At 35.9% G+C, this 22,389-nt stretch overlaps 1 protein-coding gene across 15 annotated transcripts in view; it reads right to left on the bottom strand.

Moving 5' to 3' along the window:
- The window catches only part of PIK3C3 (phosphatidylinositol 3-kinase catalytic subunit type 3), a 152,049-nt gene that overhangs the window by 35,418 nt on the left and 94,242 nt on the right, over nucleotides 1-22,389 (bottom strand). For 7 of the 15 annotated variants that reach the window (XR_011542005.1, XR_011542011.1, XR_011542004.1 and 4 more), the window contains 6 exons: nucleotides 18,157-18,288; nucleotides 14,646-14,774; nucleotides 13,925-13,994; nucleotides 11,525-11,589; nucleotides 8,593-8,677; nucleotides 3,421-3,495 (listed from right to left, as the gene is read on the bottom strand). Coding sequence is in view for 6 of the 15 variants with exons in the window: in XM_070627570.1 (XP_070483671.1) it covers nucleotides 3,421-3,495; nucleotides 8,593-8,677; nucleotides 11,525-11,589; nucleotides 13,925-13,994; nucleotides 14,646-14,774; nucleotides 18,157-18,288 (556 nt within the window). In the remaining 9 variants the exon portion in view is untranslated. Of the gene's footprint in view, nucleotides 1-1,017; nucleotides 1,082-2,022; nucleotides 2,340-3,420; nucleotides 3,496-8,592; nucleotides 8,678-11,524; nucleotides 11,590-13,924; nucleotides 13,995-14,645; nucleotides 14,775-18,156; nucleotides 18,289-22,389 lie in introns of those variants that run through there. The other 8 variants (XR_011542010.1, XR_011542012.1, XM_070627572.1 and 5 more) reach the window with 3 other exon arrangements.

Genomic DNA, 22,389 nt, shown 5'->3' with positions numbered 1-22,389 from the left:
TCTTATCTATATTTATAGGTAGAACAGTGTGTTGGGGGCAAATCCCCAAAACACTCCAGTGAAATGCAGTCTGGGTGTCTCCTTCCTCCCTGCTCCGTCTCTCAGACCAGGGAACGGGACACAGATGAGTCAGTGGAACTCTGATTACAATCCCAAGCCAATTTCACCCAGAGCAGAGTCATAGACTCTAAACCTGCCCAAGCTGGCAAATGAGAAGAACAGAAGATAAAAAGTGTTTTATTTCGAAGAATGGGAGGAACGTTACTTATAAAAAGATGTTCTATCAATACTAAGAGATTAAAGAGTTATATAAGAGAATCTAAAGTTCTAAATTTTTAACATGTAACAGTCTGTGTTGAAGGCATCATGGATCCAAAATATACAAGGGAAGACGCTTCATGATATCTGAGGTATTTTTAACCACAGTTACTGAAATGTATTTCCTGCAATGAACTACACTCAAAATTCACTTTAAATATATAATAGTTGTCTAAACCATACAAGTCTAATTATAACTTATATGCAATTAATATAACCTGAAGCTGCTCTGAAATATTGTTAGTGAAAATGACTATAGACACAAAACATTTTTAAATAAATTATTTTAAATTTTTTGAATTTGAAGCATTCATTATACTTCCATTTGTCTTGACATAATTGCTGTTTCTTTATATGTATAATCTAATTTGATTCAAACTGAACCTGAAAATGGAAAACATTTATCCGAGTGAGGAAGACTTAAAATGTCTGATATACAGCAGTACCTCATTTCATTCCACTTTGCTTTATCGTACTTTGCAGATAAGTGCGTTTTTTACAACACTCTCCACCAGCAAAAACATTACGACTTGCTTAAGGCTCAGGTGACGGGAGCATTTTTTTGCAATAAAGTCTTCTTTAATTAAGGTTCGTACATTACTTTTTCAGACACAATGCTACTGCACACTTCATAGACTACAGTACAGTGTAAAGCTAACTTCCACATGTGCTGGGAAACAAAAAATTCGTGTGACTTGCCTTATTGCAATATTCACTTTAGTATAGTGATCTAGACCTGAACTGCAGTGTCTCTGAGGTATGCCTGTAAATGGATAAAATAATTAAACAGTAGTTATGAAAAAGTAATTTCAAGAAATGCTCTTTTAAAAGAAAGAGACTGTGCCTCTTATCTAGCACATTTTAAGGTTAACTTTTTGGTTTTTAAAGGCAAATTTGGAGCACCCTCTAGTGGAAAACTGGTGACAAGAAGCTTAAAACCTTCTGTTTTACAAATTTTATAAATCAATTTCCATAAAACAAGTAACTGTGACCTGGGCCAAAAAACTATATTAGGTAGGCTCCTCTTTCCAAATTTTATTCAAAATACTCCCTTCAACACACACAGACACACAGACACAGACACACACACAAGACAGAGCAGTTCTCAAAGTCCATCAGAAAAAGGCCTATTACTTATTAATTTCCAAAAGAAGAGACAAGTAAGATCTGTGAATATAACATTATAGATGTGATGCTACTCTACACATTAAAGAATTCCATTATGGTTATAAAATGATCACAATGCAAAAACAAATGTGGTTAAAAGATTCAACCAATTTACAATTCTCTCCAAATACACTTATGTTTTATAAATATCCTTTGCTAAATTAGCAAATTTGGCAAGAACCTCCATGACAATCTGACTACATTACTTCAGTCCTGGCTATTAAAGGGACTGCCTGGCCTTGACACAGACATGGCTTTCATATGTAAATTCTACCACAGATAACTTTTCACACTAATACCTTAAAACTGAATATATGAAATTCCAGATTATGTGAATTAATAGGGTTACTATATTATTAATTAGTCAGTCTCCACTCCACGTACTATGTTAAATTCTTGGGATCACAATTTGGAAGAATATTAACAAAACAGAAAATGTTCTTGCCTGAGAGACTATTTTAAGAGTACTTTAAAATTTATTTTCTGTGAAAGGCTGAAGAAACAGATTATTTAACCTAGGAAAGAAAAGCCCACATGGAAGAGCAGAAATATTTATTCATTCATTCATTTAACACTGATCACTGATTTATCAAACAGTTTAGCTAGGTGTTGTTCAAGGCTCAGGAGGTGTGGTGGCAAACTGGGTGGGCAGGGTCTCTGCTCTCATGGAACCTGCATCCTGAATGGGAGCAGATGATGATAAGAAGTCAACAAACCCCATGAGGGCCAGGATTTCTGTCTGCTCTGTTCGTTTTGGTATCTCCAGCACTGAGAACAATACTTGGCACATAGTAGGTGCTCAATAAACATTTGTTGAGTTATATAAAAAAGATAACTTCAGCTAGTGATAAGTGCTGTAAAGGAAACAAAACAGAATAATAAATACAGAGTAATGAGAGGGGTAGGGTGGCAGGTATATGTCATTTCGGATCAGAGAGTTAGAAAAGGTTTCTTTAAGGGATGCCTTTCAAACTTAGATTTAATAACCAAAGTCAGACTGGCAAAGACGTGAGAGAAGAGCTTGCCAGGAAGAGGAAACAACAAGGGCACTTGCCAAAAGCAGGAGTGGTTTGACACTCAAACTGGTCACTGTGGGCAAGGCACCATGGCCATAGTAGAGGTCAGATTTTATTCAGTTTAGACAAAACACGTTGGTAGCTTCAAATGGGGTCAAAGCAGTGGAAATGAAGAGAATGAGTAACTTCATGATCTATTTTGGAGGTGAGGAGTAGACAAGATTTACTGATAGGTTCAATATGTGAGATGAGGCCAAGAGTAGAATTAAAAATGACTCCTAAGTCTGGGGCTTAAATAACTGGGTGGATAATGTTGCTATTTATTGAGATGGGAAAATGAGGTGAGAAGCCGGCATTAGACAAGCAGTGGAGGAAGAAAACAACTTTTACAACTGGTCATATAATTAGGATTTCGAGTGGTTAGATATTTTAGTTTGAAGCTGATGAAATGGATTGAAGTAGAAAGCTCTAAGTTTGGAAGTTGTTTGCATAGAGATGGTGTTTAAAGCCATGGGATGGATGGAGATGTGAATGATTATTCCATGGAGCTCCGAGGGGAAAGGCAAAGAAAGAGAGGGGTTAATGTGAGGTAAGTGTAGTTTGATAAGGGAAAGAACGTTCCAACATTCTAACTAGAGCTGTACAGTAAGAGACTGGACTGCTTGCATACATTACGGGCTGTCCACCAAAGGAGGCATTTCAAGAAGCAAGGGCTATAACCATCTGTAGGATTACTACTAAAGTGATTCTTAAAAGGGATGAGAGTTCCCCTCGATGCTTCAAAGGTACCATATAAAGGGACTTTTAAAATTCTATGATTTATCTTCATTATGCAACTTATTTTGTTACTAAGTAGATTCCAGGGTAAAAATCACTGGCATATAAAAATGTGTATCTGCTAGTAGCTGTCATTTGTTACCTGTTTTTGTGAGCAAAAGGTTATCCAGGTGCCTGTCTCCAACTCCAAGTATATAGGTAATCACGCAATATCCAGCTGCAGTAACAGTTCAAAAAAAAGAATTGTGAAAAACACGTGCAAACCAGGTTACACATATAATTCAACATAAAAGCAGTTTGTGCTACTTTAATTTCAATTTGATTATTACTTTTTGATTTCTCACCTAAATTTTCAAATTAAATGGGTAATCTTCTTTGACTCTATGAAGAGTTTATCATTTGAAATGCAAAATAAATTATGATTTGCAGCAGAAAACATATCCTGCAGAGTATTGTCAAATTATAAAAGTCACGTGTATCAAAAGTTAAATAAAGTCCCAAGAACCTTAATTATAACCTGTGTCTGCCATTTCTCACTTCAAATTGGACACATGTTAAAGATCACAGTTGGAAAAAAGCATCTACAAAAATACACATAAAGAATAGAACCCTGTTATCTACAAGATAAGAGAAGTAACTGCAGGGTTTAAAAAAAATCTTTAGAGAAACAATCTTGAAGTGCCAGCAGATAGGAAGACAAATGAATTTATTTGAGCGTTAAGGCGTTTATGAAGTTCACAGCATAATCTAAACTATTGAGAAAAATTACACGAGCAGAGCTTGGGGCAGAGTCTCTGGTTCTCGCTTTATTCTCTTTTATCTTTCTCTTCTAAAAGGTCTGGAAATCTGGCATGTGTTGAAAATGCTGAAACACAATTAAGGAAATAACACCTTTTTGAAGCTTATTTTTTTCCACCCTCTTTCTCCCATTAGTAACTTCACAACAAATACAACTTGCAAACATACATACGACTATACCAGTACTTACAAAAAAAAGTTTATTTCAGCCAATATGTAGAAAAGAGATTAGACCACCTGTTAATAAACAAATTAATCCTGTACAAATTCAATAAATATTAAAGTTCATTTGACTCATGTTCTGAAGGCCATTCTGGAAGTCCAAAAGTGACTTAAACAATGATATCATCATTGGATTAATCTTTAATTAGTAATTAATAATAATAACAGTTAAAATTTATTGAAGGCTAGGCTCTTCACTAGGCACATTATATTCATCATCTCTAACTCTTTTAATGATGCCATCTAAGTATTATAACCATCCTTCAAATGAAAAAACCTCAGGCTCCAGAAGTTAAGATGATTGTTTAAGGTCGCTGGGTTGGAATTGGAACCTAAGTGTGACTCTAAAGTCCTTGCTCATGCCAGTTTTACACTTTGCAACTCCTCCTCCCCTAAGTGGCTATTTTGATAGATGCAAGATTCAACAAGATATTTGAGATCAAGTATATCTGTTTAGACTAACTAACTATATTCTAATTATAGATAAAACTACATATTATATATATTTCAAAATATATCCATATGTAGAAAATGAGTAAAAGATAGCATACTATCATTCAAAAAAACACTTCTAATCATATACTAGTCTACTAACAATTCTACTTAACTGTAACAAATCAGTTACAGTTCACTAATAATCAGTTATCTTCAAAACCTAGTCTGTAGTGTGATAGGGACTACCAGTTTGCCTACAAAATATCCGTTCTATGCTTCTTCCTTAAAACAAAACCAAACCAGGATTTACAGGGCAAGACTGAGCCTAGGTAAAAGACCACATTTTCCAGCCTCATTTGCAGTTAGGCGTGTCTACTGAAATGTAAGCAAATGTAGTTTTGTGGGGAACATTTCTAAAAAGGAGGCCAACTGGACTGGGAGGTGAGCCCCTAAGATTTTTTCTTCTTCCTGGCTAGACTGCAAACACAATGACTGCAGATGCAGGAGTCATCTGAGACCAAGAGAATCACAGAGACCTTGGGGGCCCTAGCATCCTTAAGCACCTAAAACAACAACAGCAATTACATCTGAGCTTCTTACAAAAAAGAAAATTCTTATGTGTGTAACTCACGAAAGTTAGATCATGTTAACTGCAGCTGAAGGCAATTGCTTATACATTTAGTGGTCCACTGGCGGACTTGAGAGCACTCTAAAGGGTGAGTCTGAGACAGTTTGAGGGCCAAAACTGGTCTCCCTCTGTTTTTACATTTCATAAATAAAGTTTATTGGAATACAGCAACACCCATTCATTTATATATTTACATAGTAGATTAGAGGATTTTTAGGGAAACTGAAGTTATTCTTTAACTACAATGGAAATACTATACCAGTCCAAGGGAATCTTGTCAAAAGGCTGCTGTAAACCAGAATTTAACTCCACGTGAGATGCCTCTATCATTAAATTGATTTTACAAAACAATTTTGATTTAAAGTAAAATAAAGAGAAATACAGACAACTAAATGATATGATTTACCTTTCCTTAGTAAAGATATGTGTGTGAGAATAATTGGTATTCTCACATTCACTTACATGATACAGACTTGACACTTTGTGTAATCTGGAAAAAATGTCACCGTAACTATTATCGCTTTCTTCTTACACTCTGCCAGAAACCTAAAACGTTACTTTTTAAAATGAAAGTTATACATACATCTATATGATAATGTCCAACAATCAGATTCTAGTACAAAGTAGCAACTTATCAAGCATTGAATCCTCTAATGAAAAAATTCAAATAATGGCTTTCAACCTCTAACACTACCTGGAATGCTACCAACCTCAGTGAAACAGAAAAGATTGTTTTGTAACATAGTAAGATATATAGAAAACAGAAGGCTATTCAAAATACGATGCAAAGAAAAGTGGCTCGCCATCAAATCAGTTATGAGGGAATGAATAAATGTGCAATGTTGAGAAAATGAGAGGAACAGGATCTAACTTGAATTTAACTGTCTGATAGGTATGACAAACGGCTGTTTTTTTTTTTTTTTTTACATGAAAAAGCAGTCATATTTTCATTAGCTCTTCGGGAGAAATGGAACATTCTATAAAAGGCACAACACTATGACATTTAGCATATATCCATAACATATTCTTCCAGTAATTTTACTAAGTGAGCAGGGTTTTCAAATTTTAGTCAACATTTATAGGTTGTGTGTGTATGTATATTTCAAGCAGAAAAAGTTAACATTTCTTTATTAAATAAACTTAAGATATAAAAAAGTTTATCGTAACTATCTGAAAGTTAAGTTAAAAGACCCAAGTATTTGAGGGCATGCAAAATATCTCATGTATAAGGTACTGAGAACTAGGTGTGGTGAATTAAAGAGAGCCACACATTATTCAACACGCTTTTCATTCAAGGTGGGAATTATATCCCTCCGCTTGAATCCAGGCAGGCTCTGTGACTACTTTGACCAACAGAATACGGCAGAAGTGACAAACTACCAGCTTCCCAACCCAGGCCTTCAAAAACCAACAGTTTGTACTTTCTGTGTCTTACAACACTTCCTCTTGGAACCCAGCCCTGAGAAGCCCAAGTCAGAGAGGCCATGCATAGGTGACTTGATCGACAAGCCTTGCTGAAAGACAGTATAAACTACCAGTCATGTGAATGATCTATCTTAGATGTCCAGCCTAGTCCAGTCTTTAGATCATATGTAATTTTTTTACATTATAGAAAACACAGACTTGAAGGTGTGAGAAAAACAGGAAAGAAGACAAAAGGAAAGAAGGGAGGAAGGAAAGCAGGGAGGGAGGGAGCGAAGGAGAGAGAAACACGGAGTGGGAGATTAAGAGAAGGGAAACATTTTCTCTGGAATGTTTCAATCAGTGTTTTTTAGTCTTTAAATTTAAATACACTGTATGTGATCATTTTTATGAGTAAACACAGTTAGATGTAACACACGTTATGTTCCTTCAATAAAAATAAGAATTAAAACCTTGGATTCTAATATACACACATATTTTATTTCTACGTTTTTAAAGTTCCTAGGAATATTACATCTTCTTCATACTTCTTAGCCAAAACTGGATTATCAAGTATAAATTTGGGAATAAATTATGGGGTCTAAAATAATCTAGAATACTACCTCACAGGAGCATTGTGAAAATTTTAAAAAATCATGTATAAGAAAGCAATTTATAAACCATAAAATGATATGTAAGTTTAAATATAGTTGTTATATGTCTAGAAAGCCCTCTACTTTGTTCTCCCAGCTTTGATTACTTGAGTATAGGTATGAATAGGGGCATAAACATAAATAAAGATAATATTTATACAAAATAGGAACAACATATTATATACCAGATACCATTCAGGGCTCAACTCTAGTGTCAACTCCTTTATTAACCCTCCCCTAAACAATGTTTAGTGATTAAAAACAAATCTTTTAAGAAAATAAAAAATAATCTTCTAGAATATAACTTCATGAAAACTGGCATAAATGGTTGAAACATATGAATTAATCCCCACGGCATGCTGCTACTTACTTATTTCCAGGAAAGAACCATGAAAACTAATCTAAAATACCATGAGAGGAACCCTCATAATAACAATACTGTTATCCTAGCTCTTGAGATTTATCGAAAGCATAATTATTGTTGACTGAGACTTTGTCCACAGTCAACTTAATCAGTTACTCAAGCACAGGGAAAATCTAGGGGAGAATTAACAGCTTCCAGGGAGAGAGAACTTGTAATTATAAAGTAGATAAGTGATTTCAAAGATACATCTATTAAAGACTAAACAGAATTTATATCTCATTACTAAGATTATGTCAAAACATTAATGACTTCTTTTGTCAACACTTTATATCTTGTCATCTTCTCATAGAGCATTTAAGTCTGCTATGATCTGAATGTTTGTATCGCCCCAAAATCCACATGTTGGAATTCTAACAGCCAATGTTATGGTATTAGGAGGTGGGACTTCTGGGAGGTGCTTAGGTCGTGAGGGTGGAGCCTTCATGAGTGGGATTAGTGCTCTTACAGAAGAGACCCCACAGACCTCCCTACCCCCTTCCACCACATGAAGACACAACAAGAAGTCTCCGACCCAAGAAGGCCCTCACCTGACCATGCTGGTACCCTGATTTGACTTCCAGCCTCCAGAACTCTGAGAAAGAAATTTCTGTTGTTTATAAGCCACTCAGTCTCTGATATTTTGTTATAGCAGCCCGAATGGACTAAGACAAAACCCTATCATGTTCTAAATGTGTATGAATATAGCAATATCAAGATAGACTGCTTTCCTTTATTCAAACACATCAATGGAAAGTAACAGCTTGAAAAACTTACCACAGCTTTTAACGTAAGTGTCCATAACCTCAGCACTGATCCCATTTGGCCCATTCTCACTTGGTGCATATTTTCTAAAAAAGTTCTGAAAAGATATTATTACATGTTTATAAATTCAATATACTCTTTAAATAAATTAAGCATTTCAAAATTGTAAATAATGACCAAGAAGTGTCTGCTCTAAAGACTTAGTCAATAATTATAAATTGTGGATTTTAGGAAGCATACTCCTCAGTAATCAGTCTTATTACTATGCTTACAGACTATGTATATATATACACACATACAATATATATATATATGCTGCCATTTCTATACCATAGGGAAAATATAAAATAAAATAAATTTACTGCTATATCTCTATACTTAATACATCACTTTGTTTCATCTTTCTCCTGAAAGTAAACATGAGTGGGTCTTTTTGTATCACACATTCCCCTGAAAATAAACAGAGTTTTTAAAATCACCTTGTAAGCATACCTACTGAAATCCTGTCACCATTAGCACGCTCAATAAAATTGTGCCCCAAATTTTTAAATAATTACAAGTGCTAAGAATTCTCAGAATTCAGTAGAAATTGATAAATATGAGAAAGATAATGACTGAACAAAAGAATTAAGGGGGCAATACACTGGAGTGTCCAAAGAGTCTGGAAACAATGGAGGAAAATATTTATTTACTTTTTTAAGATTACAAACTGGATCTATTCCCCTACATTTAGATGTTAAAGAAAAACACATAGAGTATATTATTTGAAAATACAATAATGCACTGTTAAAAAAATAAGTTTAGCCTATATTTCTAGCTTCTATGAATACCTTATAAGTTAGACAAAGATCTATATCTAAATATATCTAATATATCTGTATAATATAAATATAATATATGTCTAAATAATATATTATATATACCTATCTATATATAAATCTATATATATATAAATCTATATATATATAAATCTATATATAAAGAACTCCTATAAATCAATAAGAAAAACATAAACAACACAATGGGAAAACAGGCAAAGTATGTGAACAAGTACTTTGCAGAAATAAATGGCCTATCCATATCCTTTTAAATGCTCAACCTTGTGGGTAATCAGGGAAATACAAAGTAAAACCACAATAAAATAACAAAATTTAAAAGTCTGACAATACCAAGATTAGGCCAAGATGTGTAGCAATAAGAAACACAAGAGGTGAAACTATTTTGGAAAACAGTTTTTAATTACTATCTACTCAAGTTGAAGATGAGAATAACCTGTGACCCTGCTAACTACTGACACAAATGACATGGAACCAAGAATCAGTATACAAACTGCTGTTGTCTTTATTTTACAAAATCTTAATTACGCAGAGTAGCATAATAATTGGTAACTTTATTAAATAATTATTTTAGTTAGAATCTATGTTAAAACTCTATATACATTTCATATCATCTTCAGAACAATCCTAGAGCTAGGTACTATTAATTACTACCCAAATATTGCAGATGCAAAAACTGAGGTTTAATTTGCTAGATGGAGTCACAGACTCGACATATAGTTGTAATACACAACTAAGGTTTATTACAGTGAAAGGATACACAACAGGATCATCATGGGAAAAATACATAGGCAAAGTCTAGAGGATCCAGGCACAAACCTTGCATTCTTCTGTGAGGGATACACTAAGCATACTTACTACTTTTCTCCAACAGCAAGGAAAAAAAAAAAAAAAAAGGAGTAATATGGTACAATGTTTCTGTCCAGGGGAAGCCCAGCAGGAACTCACATAGGCACCCTCTGTCTGGCAACTATCAAAATTCTAAAAAGAAAGCAGGTTGTTGACTATAAATCACATCACTTGTGCCGTATAGGCACAGTGAACCACATTCTCAGTTAGGGAACAGAGGGAAAACACTGAAAGCCAAGTTCCCAGACACCAGCCAAAGGCTAAACTTGTAAGCAGGCCTTTCTCAAGACAGTAGCCTCAGGCCGGCTCTTAACTCTTTTCTGCACAAAGTGTGAAGCAGTCACTTAAGGTTACATAGCTAGAAAGCTGCATAGCCAAACTTCAACCCTAGGCAGTTTGATGTTCTGAGTCTGAGCTTTTAACCATCGCACATAACTACACCCCAAACCTAAGACCACAATAACTACTTGCTTTACCAAGAAATCAGAGAAACGCTTTTCTGCAAATCTAAACTCCACACTGAATTACTGGGACCCTCTAAACTGGGAAAGACAAAAACACACTGCAGCAAACATCCTCTATCAAGCCCTTCTCTGTATCATCTTTCATCTCAGGCATATCAGTTTTTGTGTGTGACTTACACAAATTTTTATTATACAGGGGAAAAGAAAAATTATATTTAAAAGATAAAAATAAACCATTAAGATGCAATAAGAACTAATCTGTGTATTTAAAATGTGAAAAAATTCCAAAGGTATAAATGGCTTAGTCCTGGGAACACTCACTTTTTCTTTTATTAAAGGAGAGCAATGAGGTTAGAGGGGGAGGAAAAGGGTCTTAAAACAATCGTGAAAAACATGCATGAGCAAGAATATCACTATAGCACTGTTATGAATAACAACAAAAACTGGAAATAATCAAAATGTTCATTAATGCTTAAATAAATTATATGATTTCATACTTTGGGATATAACCATAAAATTTAACAAATTTTTAACTTGTTCACCAATTAATTCCTGATCTATTATGTACTAGGCACTGTTTAAGGAATCAAGCATTTCTATGTACTGACATGGAAAAATTTTAAACTATTAGCACTGTTTACTTCTGGAAAAAGGAAAAGAACTTGAAGGAAGATGGGTGATAAAAGGAGCCTTTCACTTTTAATTCTATATACTTTTTATAAAGATTAAGCTTTTTATAACAACATACAAAAATATATTTATGAATTGTATAAATCTTTAAAATAGATACTGTACCTGAATGCTTCCTTCTGTATCAAGAACTTCAGCAACAGGAACTGACTGAATAAACTGCATGAAACCTACACAGAAATACATCCGCTGTATTAAACAATGCTACTGTATGTTAACCTAAAAGCAAATTCACCTGTATTTTATCCTCGAAATGATTTTATCCAGGAATAGCCAAAAGAATTGCAATTCGGGACATGCGTGCTATGACAAACCAGAGGCAAATCCAGAAAACAAAGGAGGGGAGCTGCTTTTATAGAGAAAAAGGTGGGGGGTGGGGAGCGGTAGGAAGGAGCTGTTCTAAATGAAAGTCCATTGGGAGTAAGTAACAGTTCAGGGTGACAACGGCTTCTCATTGGCTGAGCTGCAGCGTTTCTCATTGACTGGGCTGTTGCTGGGTAGGGAGAGAAACCTTCCTTCAGTAGGAAAGTGGTTCTACTTCCTGTTCAAGATACAAGCCTACCTCTCTTCCAGGTTGGTGTAATTGATGATGTATGATAGGGCGTGAGAGCTCCCCCTACAGGCCTTCTCCACTCCAATTTAGTTAGTTAAGGTTCCTTTTATTAATTACCACATTTGGTTAAGCAATAAAATAAAGGTTCTGCTAAGACTAACTTTCATTTACAAATATATACACTGCATACCTGAACAACTTAAAGAGGTGTGTAAACACTATATTAAGTTTATACTGGCATTTACATCAGAAACTACAAGGAAGCTTTTAAAAAAATTAAGCTGATTTAATCTGCATGCTTCTCCAGGCCAATTTCTATTACTGTACACAAAGAACACAAAGTAATAGACTAAGCTTCTTAAACCTGGCATAAAAATTTCTTCTTTCTGTAGTTTTATAACATATAGCAATTAAAAATATTCCAAATTTAAAATCACTTTAAGTAATTTGAAATTGTGTTATACCAATCACCCAATGCTAAAGCTATACTACGTTTATTATTCCATCTTCTGCCATTTCCTGGAAATGATATGAGAAGAAAGTATGGGAATTCCTTAAACTACCAAAAAGAAGGGGATAAGAGTGCAAGAAGGAGAAAACCTAAGTCCAGGAAGTCTGGGAAACAACTGGCGTATAAGATAACAACTCTATGAAAAAAATCACAGTTGAAGAAAGGAAACTATTTCAGGAGCATAAACTATCAAGATTTGGTTTTGGTGAGCCTTACATTATAATTGTTTGCATGCAAATTAGGAGATTGCATACTTTAGAGTAAGAAATGTCTCATTCATTCCTATATCACAAACACGGAATAGTCTGCATTAATTCACTTGAGATATTTATTGTTTTTCTAGCATTATAACAAGAACTTCTCCAGGTAAAAATAGAACCTTGACCCTGCCTTCATAGTCATACAAGCTTGCAAGTTTTATTTATTCTACAAATGAAAGGGAATTGTGTAAGGAAACCTAAATCACAATAGAGATCAGACGGCATCTGACATTTGAGCCATGTTTTGAAGGATAATGGACATAAATCGGTAAAGGTGTGGAAGAAAGGATGTTAAAGGTAATAACTATCATAGCATATGAGAAGGCCTTAAGGCTTAAAAGAGCACTTGGGAAAATGGAAGGCGGCTGGTGTGGCTAACACCTAGGAAACAAAGGGGAGAGAGACAAAAAAGGCTTGAGAGGTGCAGGAGGGATGTCACACCATGCCAGAACTTGTAGACCAGGCTAAGGCTTTTGTCTTTGTCCCAAGAGCAAACGAAAGCTAATAAATCATGTACATAGGATAGTCAAAGAGCCCATGTGCACTTTTAACAAGATAATTCTAAGAGGAAAACGAGAAGAGGAATTAAACCACCAAAAAGATTTGAGAGCAGCCAGGGGAAGGGCAGGAAACCTAAAAGAGGTACTTTTGTTTCTCCAAAGTGTTTAGGGTAAAAAGCTCTAACAGTAACAAGACTATGGAATTCACAATAGGCATTAGGCGAGCATTCTTATGAAATCTTACACCAAACTTACAGAGGTTATTCAATCTCAAAAAGACTTAGACGCTATAGATCTACATAGAAAATTAATTAATAAGGTAACATCATTTGCTGAGCGGCTTTTATAAGCAGACACAGTACAAAGCCACTTTGATCATAGCAATTCTCAAATGATGATTCAGGACACAGATTACCACGTAAGAAACTACTGTGAATTACAACCAGTTTTGCATGCAAAAAAATACATCATAAAGGTGTTAATTTTTCTTCCAAATACACTGTTTAATAATTTCATGAGAGAGGAATGGAGGGAGGGAGACAGGGAGGCAGGCTGGCCCAACTGATCTTCAGGGCTACAAATGAACTCAATGTCTAACATTCTTAACAACTTTCAACTGAAAAAGGAAAAGTATACTCATTGGACATTGAAATAAACAATCATGGTGTAAAAGAAACTTACCATGTTTTGTACTAGTGGCTAATACTTTGTAGGGTGTCAACTTCAAATCCAGGTTTTCTTTCCGTAGCAGCTTTTGACCAAAAGATAAATGCATTAACCAAATATAAAGATTGCTATGAAATAATTTTCCAGACATGTATTACAGCAGTTTAATGTAAGAGATTTAGGAGGTAAACCTAAATTAAGGTTTAACTAAATTAATTAGTTAATTTAACTTTCATCATCAAAGTAAATTTATTAAGCAATTACTTGAGGGTACGCCAAATGTTTTCTTATTCTAAATCACTGTCAGTAGTTTTCAATGAACAGCAGGGTTCCTGCTACTCATTTATGCAGTTTTTTCTTGTCATAAAGTATTTTAGAACTCAGAAAAAAGAAAATGAGGGCAGATATGTTCCTTTAAAAGCCAGGGACAGGGATAAGATTTTAAAAAGATCTTGACTAAGAGGAAGGACATGACTAAATCCAACATTGAGAGATCTTAACTGGGAAAAAAGTTTTTATAGAAAGGAACATGTACTTTCATTTTATACTCATGACAAGAGCCATTCTGCAGTGTACAACCACCACCAAACTTGTTCAAGGTCAAGTGGAGATCGCTCAGCTTTCTGGATTGTACCTAAATATTACAAATACTTCTATGTTCATACGTAACGTATGCATTAAACCATAGTTTTCTAAAATGAAATAATGTTCCCCACTAACGTAAGGTTATATTCACCTTGTCCATGAGTGAAATGATTTGAAGAATAAGTTGATCTTGGCGTAAATCATCTCCATGCTTAAATATAACTGGATATTTGCCTCCATCTTCTGTCTTAAAGAATAATTGTGCAGGCATAAGAGCACTCTGGAAACAAAAAACAGACTTTTCAAATTTGGATATAAATTAATGCATGAAGATCTACTATGTAGAGAAGCAAACGCTGACCTGCAGGTAAACAAACAGATAAACAGGACTGAAGGAAACAAGCTGGGTTGGCAGCAAGATGCACTTGGGTACCTTGGAGGGAACCGTGAGCTGGCTAATAGCGAGAAGACTACATGGTATAAAGAGCACAGCTCTGGAGTTAGTCACGGACATGAACCCAAGCTCTGCCAGATATGAGCTGAATGATTCTGTGCATACTCTTTAACCTGTTTCCTCTCCTGTAAAATAAAGATAACACCTCTGCTGCAGAGTTGCTAAAGTGATCAGAAATTGTAGAAGTCAAGAGTCTGGCACCATGCCTGATACAGAGCAGACAATCTACATACGTTCACCACTATTATTTTATTATTAGAGACACACTGCAGTCAAAGAGGTGACACAGTGTCGCATAAAAATGTACCAGATAAAAAGTCAAGAGCCCTGGTTCCTAACAGCAAGTACACGACGACTGTGCAGCTTTGAGATTCAAATTCCTCTTTTATAAAACGAAGGGAGATCTCAAATATCTGTATCTTTTACTCTGGAATAACTATATGTTTTCCCCAGAAGTCTTCCCTTAAGTAGACGAAATCTTGGATTTACTTTAGGTAAATGTTTAAATTAACAAATAATGAAATTAAATTCTCTTAAGAAACAAAACATCACATGGACTAGCACATGGAGACCACTAATTTGGAGATAAAAGGTCAGAAAACTATCCTGAGAGAGATGCCCTACTGGTGTTCATCACTGAGAAGAAATTATATAAGACGGAAATTTGGAGAAATTTTATAATAATATAAAGAAAAGAAATGAATCTGACAAAGAAAACAAATGATGATAATCTTAATTTGTACCGGCCATGAGAAATAATAGGACAAAAAGTATCACAGAGAGGGATGAACAGCTATGTGACAAAGCAAACAAAAATTTTAATGACAACATCAAAGGGGTAGGTATACAGCTGTTTACTGTTAAATTCTTTCAACTTTCTTGTACATTTGAAAACTATCCTATAAAATGTTGGGAAAAAGGCATCAAAAAGCTATAAAGAATATGTTTTTACAACTTATAACCTCTATGGACTGCCACTCTGAACATTAAATTATCTTAAATTTGGACTGTCCTTTTATCACCCCAGGCAAAAATACATCTTATAAATTATCTTGTGCCCTAGTTCACAAAAGCTCAAGAAGAATAACTGGAAGTGATCTTCCTAAAGATAAATGATAGGCAAGAGGATCTTTGTTGTAATTTCCCTTTTCAGCTTCAGATCTGATTCTGACATTCAGATTCTACGTGAAATCTAAAGCAAGCAGATGATGACCACAGGATGCCAGCGCTAATCCCAGCACCTTCAGGGACTCACCCCCATGAAGATCTAGCTTCAGCTCCTCAGCTAAGGGCTACAAAATACTCTTGAAAAATATCAAAAACTGGGTCCATAACCTCTTCCCTCTAAGGAGTTCATAAAAGGACAAGAATCCATGAATGTGTACAGAAATTTCAGCGTATGGGCAAGTATATGGGTAACTTTCTAAAGTGTACAATCAATCCATCACTTTCCTTGCACTCTCAAAGGCACTCATGACCCAAAAATGATTAAGAATTACTATGGCAGAGTTATGTAGTAAATGTCCTAGAACTATTAATCCTAAACTCCAACTCGGAATTTTCAAGACTGTCCAAATACTTAAGGGCTCAAAGAAAAAACTCAGGACTGGATATTAGGATCAAATAAGATGTCCCATGATATTTTACTGACCATCTACTTTGTATATATAAGATACAATTATAAAATTATATAATTAAGAAAAAAATGGGTCCAGAATCCACCTAACAATAGTGGAAGATACACATACCTTTTTTTTCTTTTTCTTTCTTTTATTTTTGTGAGAAAGACTGTCCCTGAGCTAACATCTGTGCCAGTCTTTCTCTATTTTGTATGTGGCATGCCGCCACAGCGTGACTTGACAAAATGGTGTGCAGGTCTGTGCCCAGGATCCAAACCTGCAAACCCAAGGCTACCAAAGCAGAGCGTGTGAACCCAACCACCATGCCACCAGGCCAGCCCCAAAGATAGACATTCTTACACCCAACTCTGACAACTCCTGCTGTGTATCTTACATATCTTTTTTCATCCTGTTTGAAAAAAGTGATAAAACTACCTTTTTGGTTCAATGCTCTTGATTAGTCCTTAGGGACCGAGAACATTAGAAGCTGGTCTTTTTTGGGAGTTCCAGCCCAAAGGAACATCAGTTGTTACATATATACCATCTTGTGTGTAGCTCTTTATATTTCGGCCTCCAGTGGACTGTAAGCACGAACTAAGAAATGTTTGGATTTTATCTCCTGTACCAGTATTTTTCAAATTGAAGGTTATAATCAATTGAGTTTTAAAACCAATTAAACAGGCTCAAGCAACATTTAAAAATTAATGCAACAGAAAAGTTTTTAAAAGAATAGAAACTATCAGAGTCCATAACATGTAGTACACTTTAGTACCACTTTATGAAACTTATGTTTCAGTTGTGTGAGCTGGACTGCCATAGGTTGCCTTTAATCATGTCCTTAAAAAGTCTGAACTATTTCTTACTATAATCACGTCTTTTTTTTATACACCTAAGCTGTTGTTCTATGAGTCTTTTCTTATCTGATGCAAAGTAATATTCTAATGCAACTTATGCCCTCCACCCCTGGAATCACAAAACCTAAAACACAGAGAACTTTCATTATGATGCTGGGCAGATAACGATGCTTCATAGGTAGTAATGCTCAGTCCTGTGGCCCAATTAGAGGCGGCAGCTACCACCAGCTGTTTCTAACTATCCAAGTGGTGGCCAGCCAAAAGAAACTATTAAGGATTACAAAGAATTACTATTTGAAAGCATAAGAAAAAATTTAAGTCATAAGAACAGATAGCAGATTGAGAAATGTTAAAAATGTCAGGACTCATCTAACCATGTGAACTTATGAAGTGAATACAAAACATAAGTCTGCAATTTAATTTTTTTAAAAAAAATAGCTTACTTGGAAGAAAACAGGTGTGGCTCTGATTAATAAATAGTTCAAAGAATTAAAGATTAAAAAACAATCCAGAGATATAAAAATATTTTATACATTTCATATAAAAACACCTATTGGTAATACAAGATCTTAAAACATACTGAAAAATAAAAAGTACCTTTTTATCCAGTATTTACTAAATCAAATAAAATTATAAATATTACTTGCAACATAATAATTTTCAAAGGTAGTGTCTCTGTTCCAGCTTTAAAGAATTGGGTTCCAATCATATACATTAAAAACCCATCACAATTACCTTAAATAATGTGGCTGTTTCTGGGATTATTCCTCTAATTTTCACCTGCGGTTCTAAAGGCAATGGGATAAGTTCCACATCTGCCAGGTTCATCTTTTCATTGTCTCCAAGCAATGCCTGGAGTCTCTCATTCTAGGAGAACAAGTTAGAAAGAATTAGGATAAAAGGGAAAAGCGGTTTATAAAACATATGGTAAAGACGGATTCTGTTAACTTTAAAATATTTGCAAAGCACCATAAAAGAATATGCAAAGTAACATAAAGGAGATAGTAAACATAAAGACAAGCACTTCTAATCCACCTGACAACAGCAGCAGCACGCTTTAAAAGGAGCAATCTGTTAACTATGAAAAGCTGGACTTTCACAAGGTTAGGGAATACATTTCTCTTGCTGCAGCTGAGAATCGGGAGTGCTCTCCAGCTGGACTTAAAGATTCAATTTGTGTTTTCAAAGGATTTCTGAAGCCACAAAAAAATCGTAATTTCATTTGAAGCTTAATTTTGCATGACCAAATATTAAGTGAGAATTTCATTATGCTGTTCAACTACATGTTCTGGGTTTAAAAAGTAAACTCAACTCACTTGGAGGAAACTTGGACCCTACCTTTTCCTGTTCGTTGACTCTGTCTGATCAAACATTTCCTAGGAAAATAATTTTTTTTTCTATAGCTCACATACATACTGCATTTAGCCATGATTTCCAAAATAGAAATTCCAGTCATGGCAAAACAGCTTCATCATCTAGCAGTATTTATAGTGTTTAGACCAAGGCCTTCCATTACATTTCAAAAGAACACTCTATTTCCTTTGAAAGCTGTGAGAGTCTTGTAGTTATTCAACAGGTGAGCTTGTTCTTAAAGGGAGAAAACCTGACTTGCGAATCCCAGCAGCATAAAGCACTTCAACCAGAACACTACTGAGAACATCAAAGGAGAGAATTCTTAAATCAATGAGATGGAAGTTCAAAAAAGCAGTATGTTTCTAGGACCACCAAGATACCAAATTAAATTCCTCCCTTTCAGTAATACTCCAAATCTCCTTCCGAATGATGAAAAGTTCAAGTTAAGGTCAACTGAAAATTGGTATGAATTCCTACACATCCCTTACAAAAAATCAGTAAATCTACCCCACACCAAATGTACGATCAGTTAGACTAGTATGAATTAATGTCAACTAATCTGAATTTCCAGTTATCCTATCACAACAAATTTCTAGCTGATGTGCTAATAAACATTAAAATAACCAGAGAGCAGATAATAAGAGAAGGGTGAGAAATCGAGCTACTTCTCACACCTCCACTGCTGTAAGCCCTGCGGTCCCAGCCACCATCACTTCTCATCTTGATTACTGCAACAGCTTCCTGACGGCCCCTCTTCTTCAACCTTTGCCTCTTGCAGTCTTATCAAAAACAACCAAAGTGCTGCTGCTAAGATGAAAGTCATGTCAGTCTTCCGCTTAAAACGTCCAATAGCTTCCACTCTTGCTCATTGTTTCACTCAAAGTCCTTATAATGCCTTACAAGGATATACTCCATCGGTTGCCTTATCACCTCTGTTCCCATCTCCTACCACTCTCCCCCATCCGCCCTCTGCTCCCAATACATTGGACTTCTTCCTAATTCTCAAACACGTCACACATGCTCCCACACCAGGGCCTCTGTACTTGCTGTTCCGCTGGCTGGAATAGTCTCCTCTAGATAGTCACATGACTTGCCCCCTCATCTGCTTCAGGTCTTTGTCCAAATGTCAACTTCTCAGTGAGGCTTTCCCTGACCATTGTATTGAGAAGTGAAACACTACCTTACTACTCAAACCCAGTCCTTCCCACTCTCTATTTCAAAAGGATGTGACCACCAGGTGACCAGAGAACTGGACCTGGGCAATAGGAGGCACCTGATCCCTACCCCTGTACTTGGAATGCACACTTTCCCCCCAATTCCCACAGTGGGAGCTGGTTTCAAAGAAGCAGTCTTGAGAGAGCAATGTATCGTTGACACCATTTGGACAGCATACATGACTGTACCTAGTTATGACCTCTATATAAACTTTTAAGAGTTGGTGGACAGTTGCGGAGATCTGCTCATCTTGTGGCCACCCAAGACAAGCCTCCTAAGTATATCGCTTGCTTACTAAAACTGCCACCTACCCATCTGGAGTGGCCTGCCTTGTTCTTCAGTCTCTCTTTACCCTCCACGTATGGGGGCCAGTTTGTGAACCAACACCCCTTTCCTGCTTTATTTTTCTCCATAGCATAGAACACTATATCTAGCATGCCATATATTTTACTTATTTATTTTGTTTACTTTCTCCTCCAACAGGAAGGTAAGATCCAAAAGGGCAGGAATTTTTATATTCACTGTTCTATGTCCAGAATCTAGAAAACAGTTTGTCACACAGTAGGCATGCAATACATTTTTAAAGAACAAATAAATGAGTAAAGTCACCTAAAGAATCACAAAATGAAAAGCAACTACTTAATATGCAAAATGAAAGCTAATTTAATTTTTAAAAAACTTCGATGAAAAACATTTTTATTAGAACTAAAATATCTGAACTCAGAGATCTCTTCTAACAGAATTTCTCCTAAACTAGAGGTTGATGTGAGAAAGAAGATAGCAACAATAGCATCATTTGTTTTAACCATTTGACACATAACTCACTAGTGACCTTGCCATCTGTCTAACACTATGCACTTACCAATGTCTCTCCCAACTTCCTTATGAGAGATGGAAAAGTGCAACACAGGATTTTAAATTATTAGCAGTAGTCATTTCATTATTACTAGTAGTAACACAAATAATAACAGAAGAGACCCATCTTGGCATTTCTCCTTGGTGCTGGGGCTTGTTTCTAGTAAATCTGTGTAAATAAAATTGTCTTTTACCATATCATAAAAAATTGTCTAAAAAGATTTTTAGCCAATTTTGAGACTGTATTTGGGATTGTCTGACTTAAAATATAGGCTCTGCAGCAAAAACAAAATTTATTTTGGTGGGGCTCTAAGTGATGTTTCAATAGGCAGTCATCCTCCAGAAGAGCTAAAAACTGAGGTGTAGCCAGAAGCTTTTATGTGTGGTGAACAGACGAGCATGTCACACAAAAAGAAATTGTGCTCTAAATATATGCCCTACTGACCCCATGGGTGAGTGGCTAAGTTTGCACGCTCCATTTTGGCAGCCCGGGGTTTTGCTGGTTTGGATCCTGGGCACGGACCCAGCACTACTCATCAAGCCATGCTGAGGCGGCATCCCACATAGCAGAACTAGAAGGACCTACAACTAGAATGTACAAGTGTGTACTGGGGGACTTTGGGGAGAAGGAGAAGGGGAAAAAAAAAATACATATATATGCCCCAAACTGACCATCATAGGAACCCACACTCCCTCGGCTGGTGGGCATTTGGGATCTCACCTTCTCACACAGGCACCTCTGGGGAGGGGGGCTCCAGGAGGAACAGCAGTAGGGATTTAGTTATTTAACCACAGTTTGTGATTCTTCTCAACAACAAAGAAAACACCAACTCAATAAAAGTGTGTTTCTCTTCATCCTGTTTTCTCCTCCCTAACCTTGTGAACATCATTCCTGCACATATCTTTAGACCTGATCCCCTGCCTTTGGACTCCTGACTCTATTTTTCACCATCTCTGCTCTCCACTTTCCTCTCATAAGTTTGCAGAGCAACAGTCTGATGAATGGGTTGTGTTGTTTTACAAAGGTCACTAAGAAAGATCTGCCTATGACGGGTAAGGGGAAGATAGCAAGTGAATCCTTCATATCATTTCAGCTATTAATCAGGAAAAAGGACATGAAGAACGGATAGGTACCCATCTGAGGCCTGTGAGTAGAGGCCTCACTGTTGAGAGAAAGGTCAGTGTACCAGCCATGAGAACAGATACAAAGCCAGTGCTGTTCCTAAACTAGTTCTGCAACCTCGGACAAGTCACTCTGGACCCTCAATTTGTCAGAAGAATTCTAGTCCAAATGATTGCTAGAGGTCCTTTCCATGTCAAATAGATTATATTTCTAGGATGCTAAGATTCTAAAATAAGAGTCAATAAAACATCATAGATAAAACTATGGACCCAGAATGCCTGGGTACAATTCCCAAACCCAACACTTAGTAGCTGAGGACACTGGACAAATTCCTTAACCTCTCTACCCCGCTCTTCCTTACAATTGGGATAATAACAGTACCTAACTTCTAGGGTGTTGTGAGGGCTAAATCACTATACGTA

Source organism: Equus przewalskii, chromosome 7, assembly GCF_037783145.1.
Source record: "Equus przewalskii isolate Varuska chromosome 7, EquPr2, whole genome shotgun sequence".
Classification (NCBI taxonomy): domain Eukaryota; kingdom Metazoa; phylum Chordata; class Mammalia; order Perissodactyla; family Equidae; genus Equus; species Equus przewalskii.
This window is presented reverse-complemented; position numbering and strand designations above follow the sequence as displayed.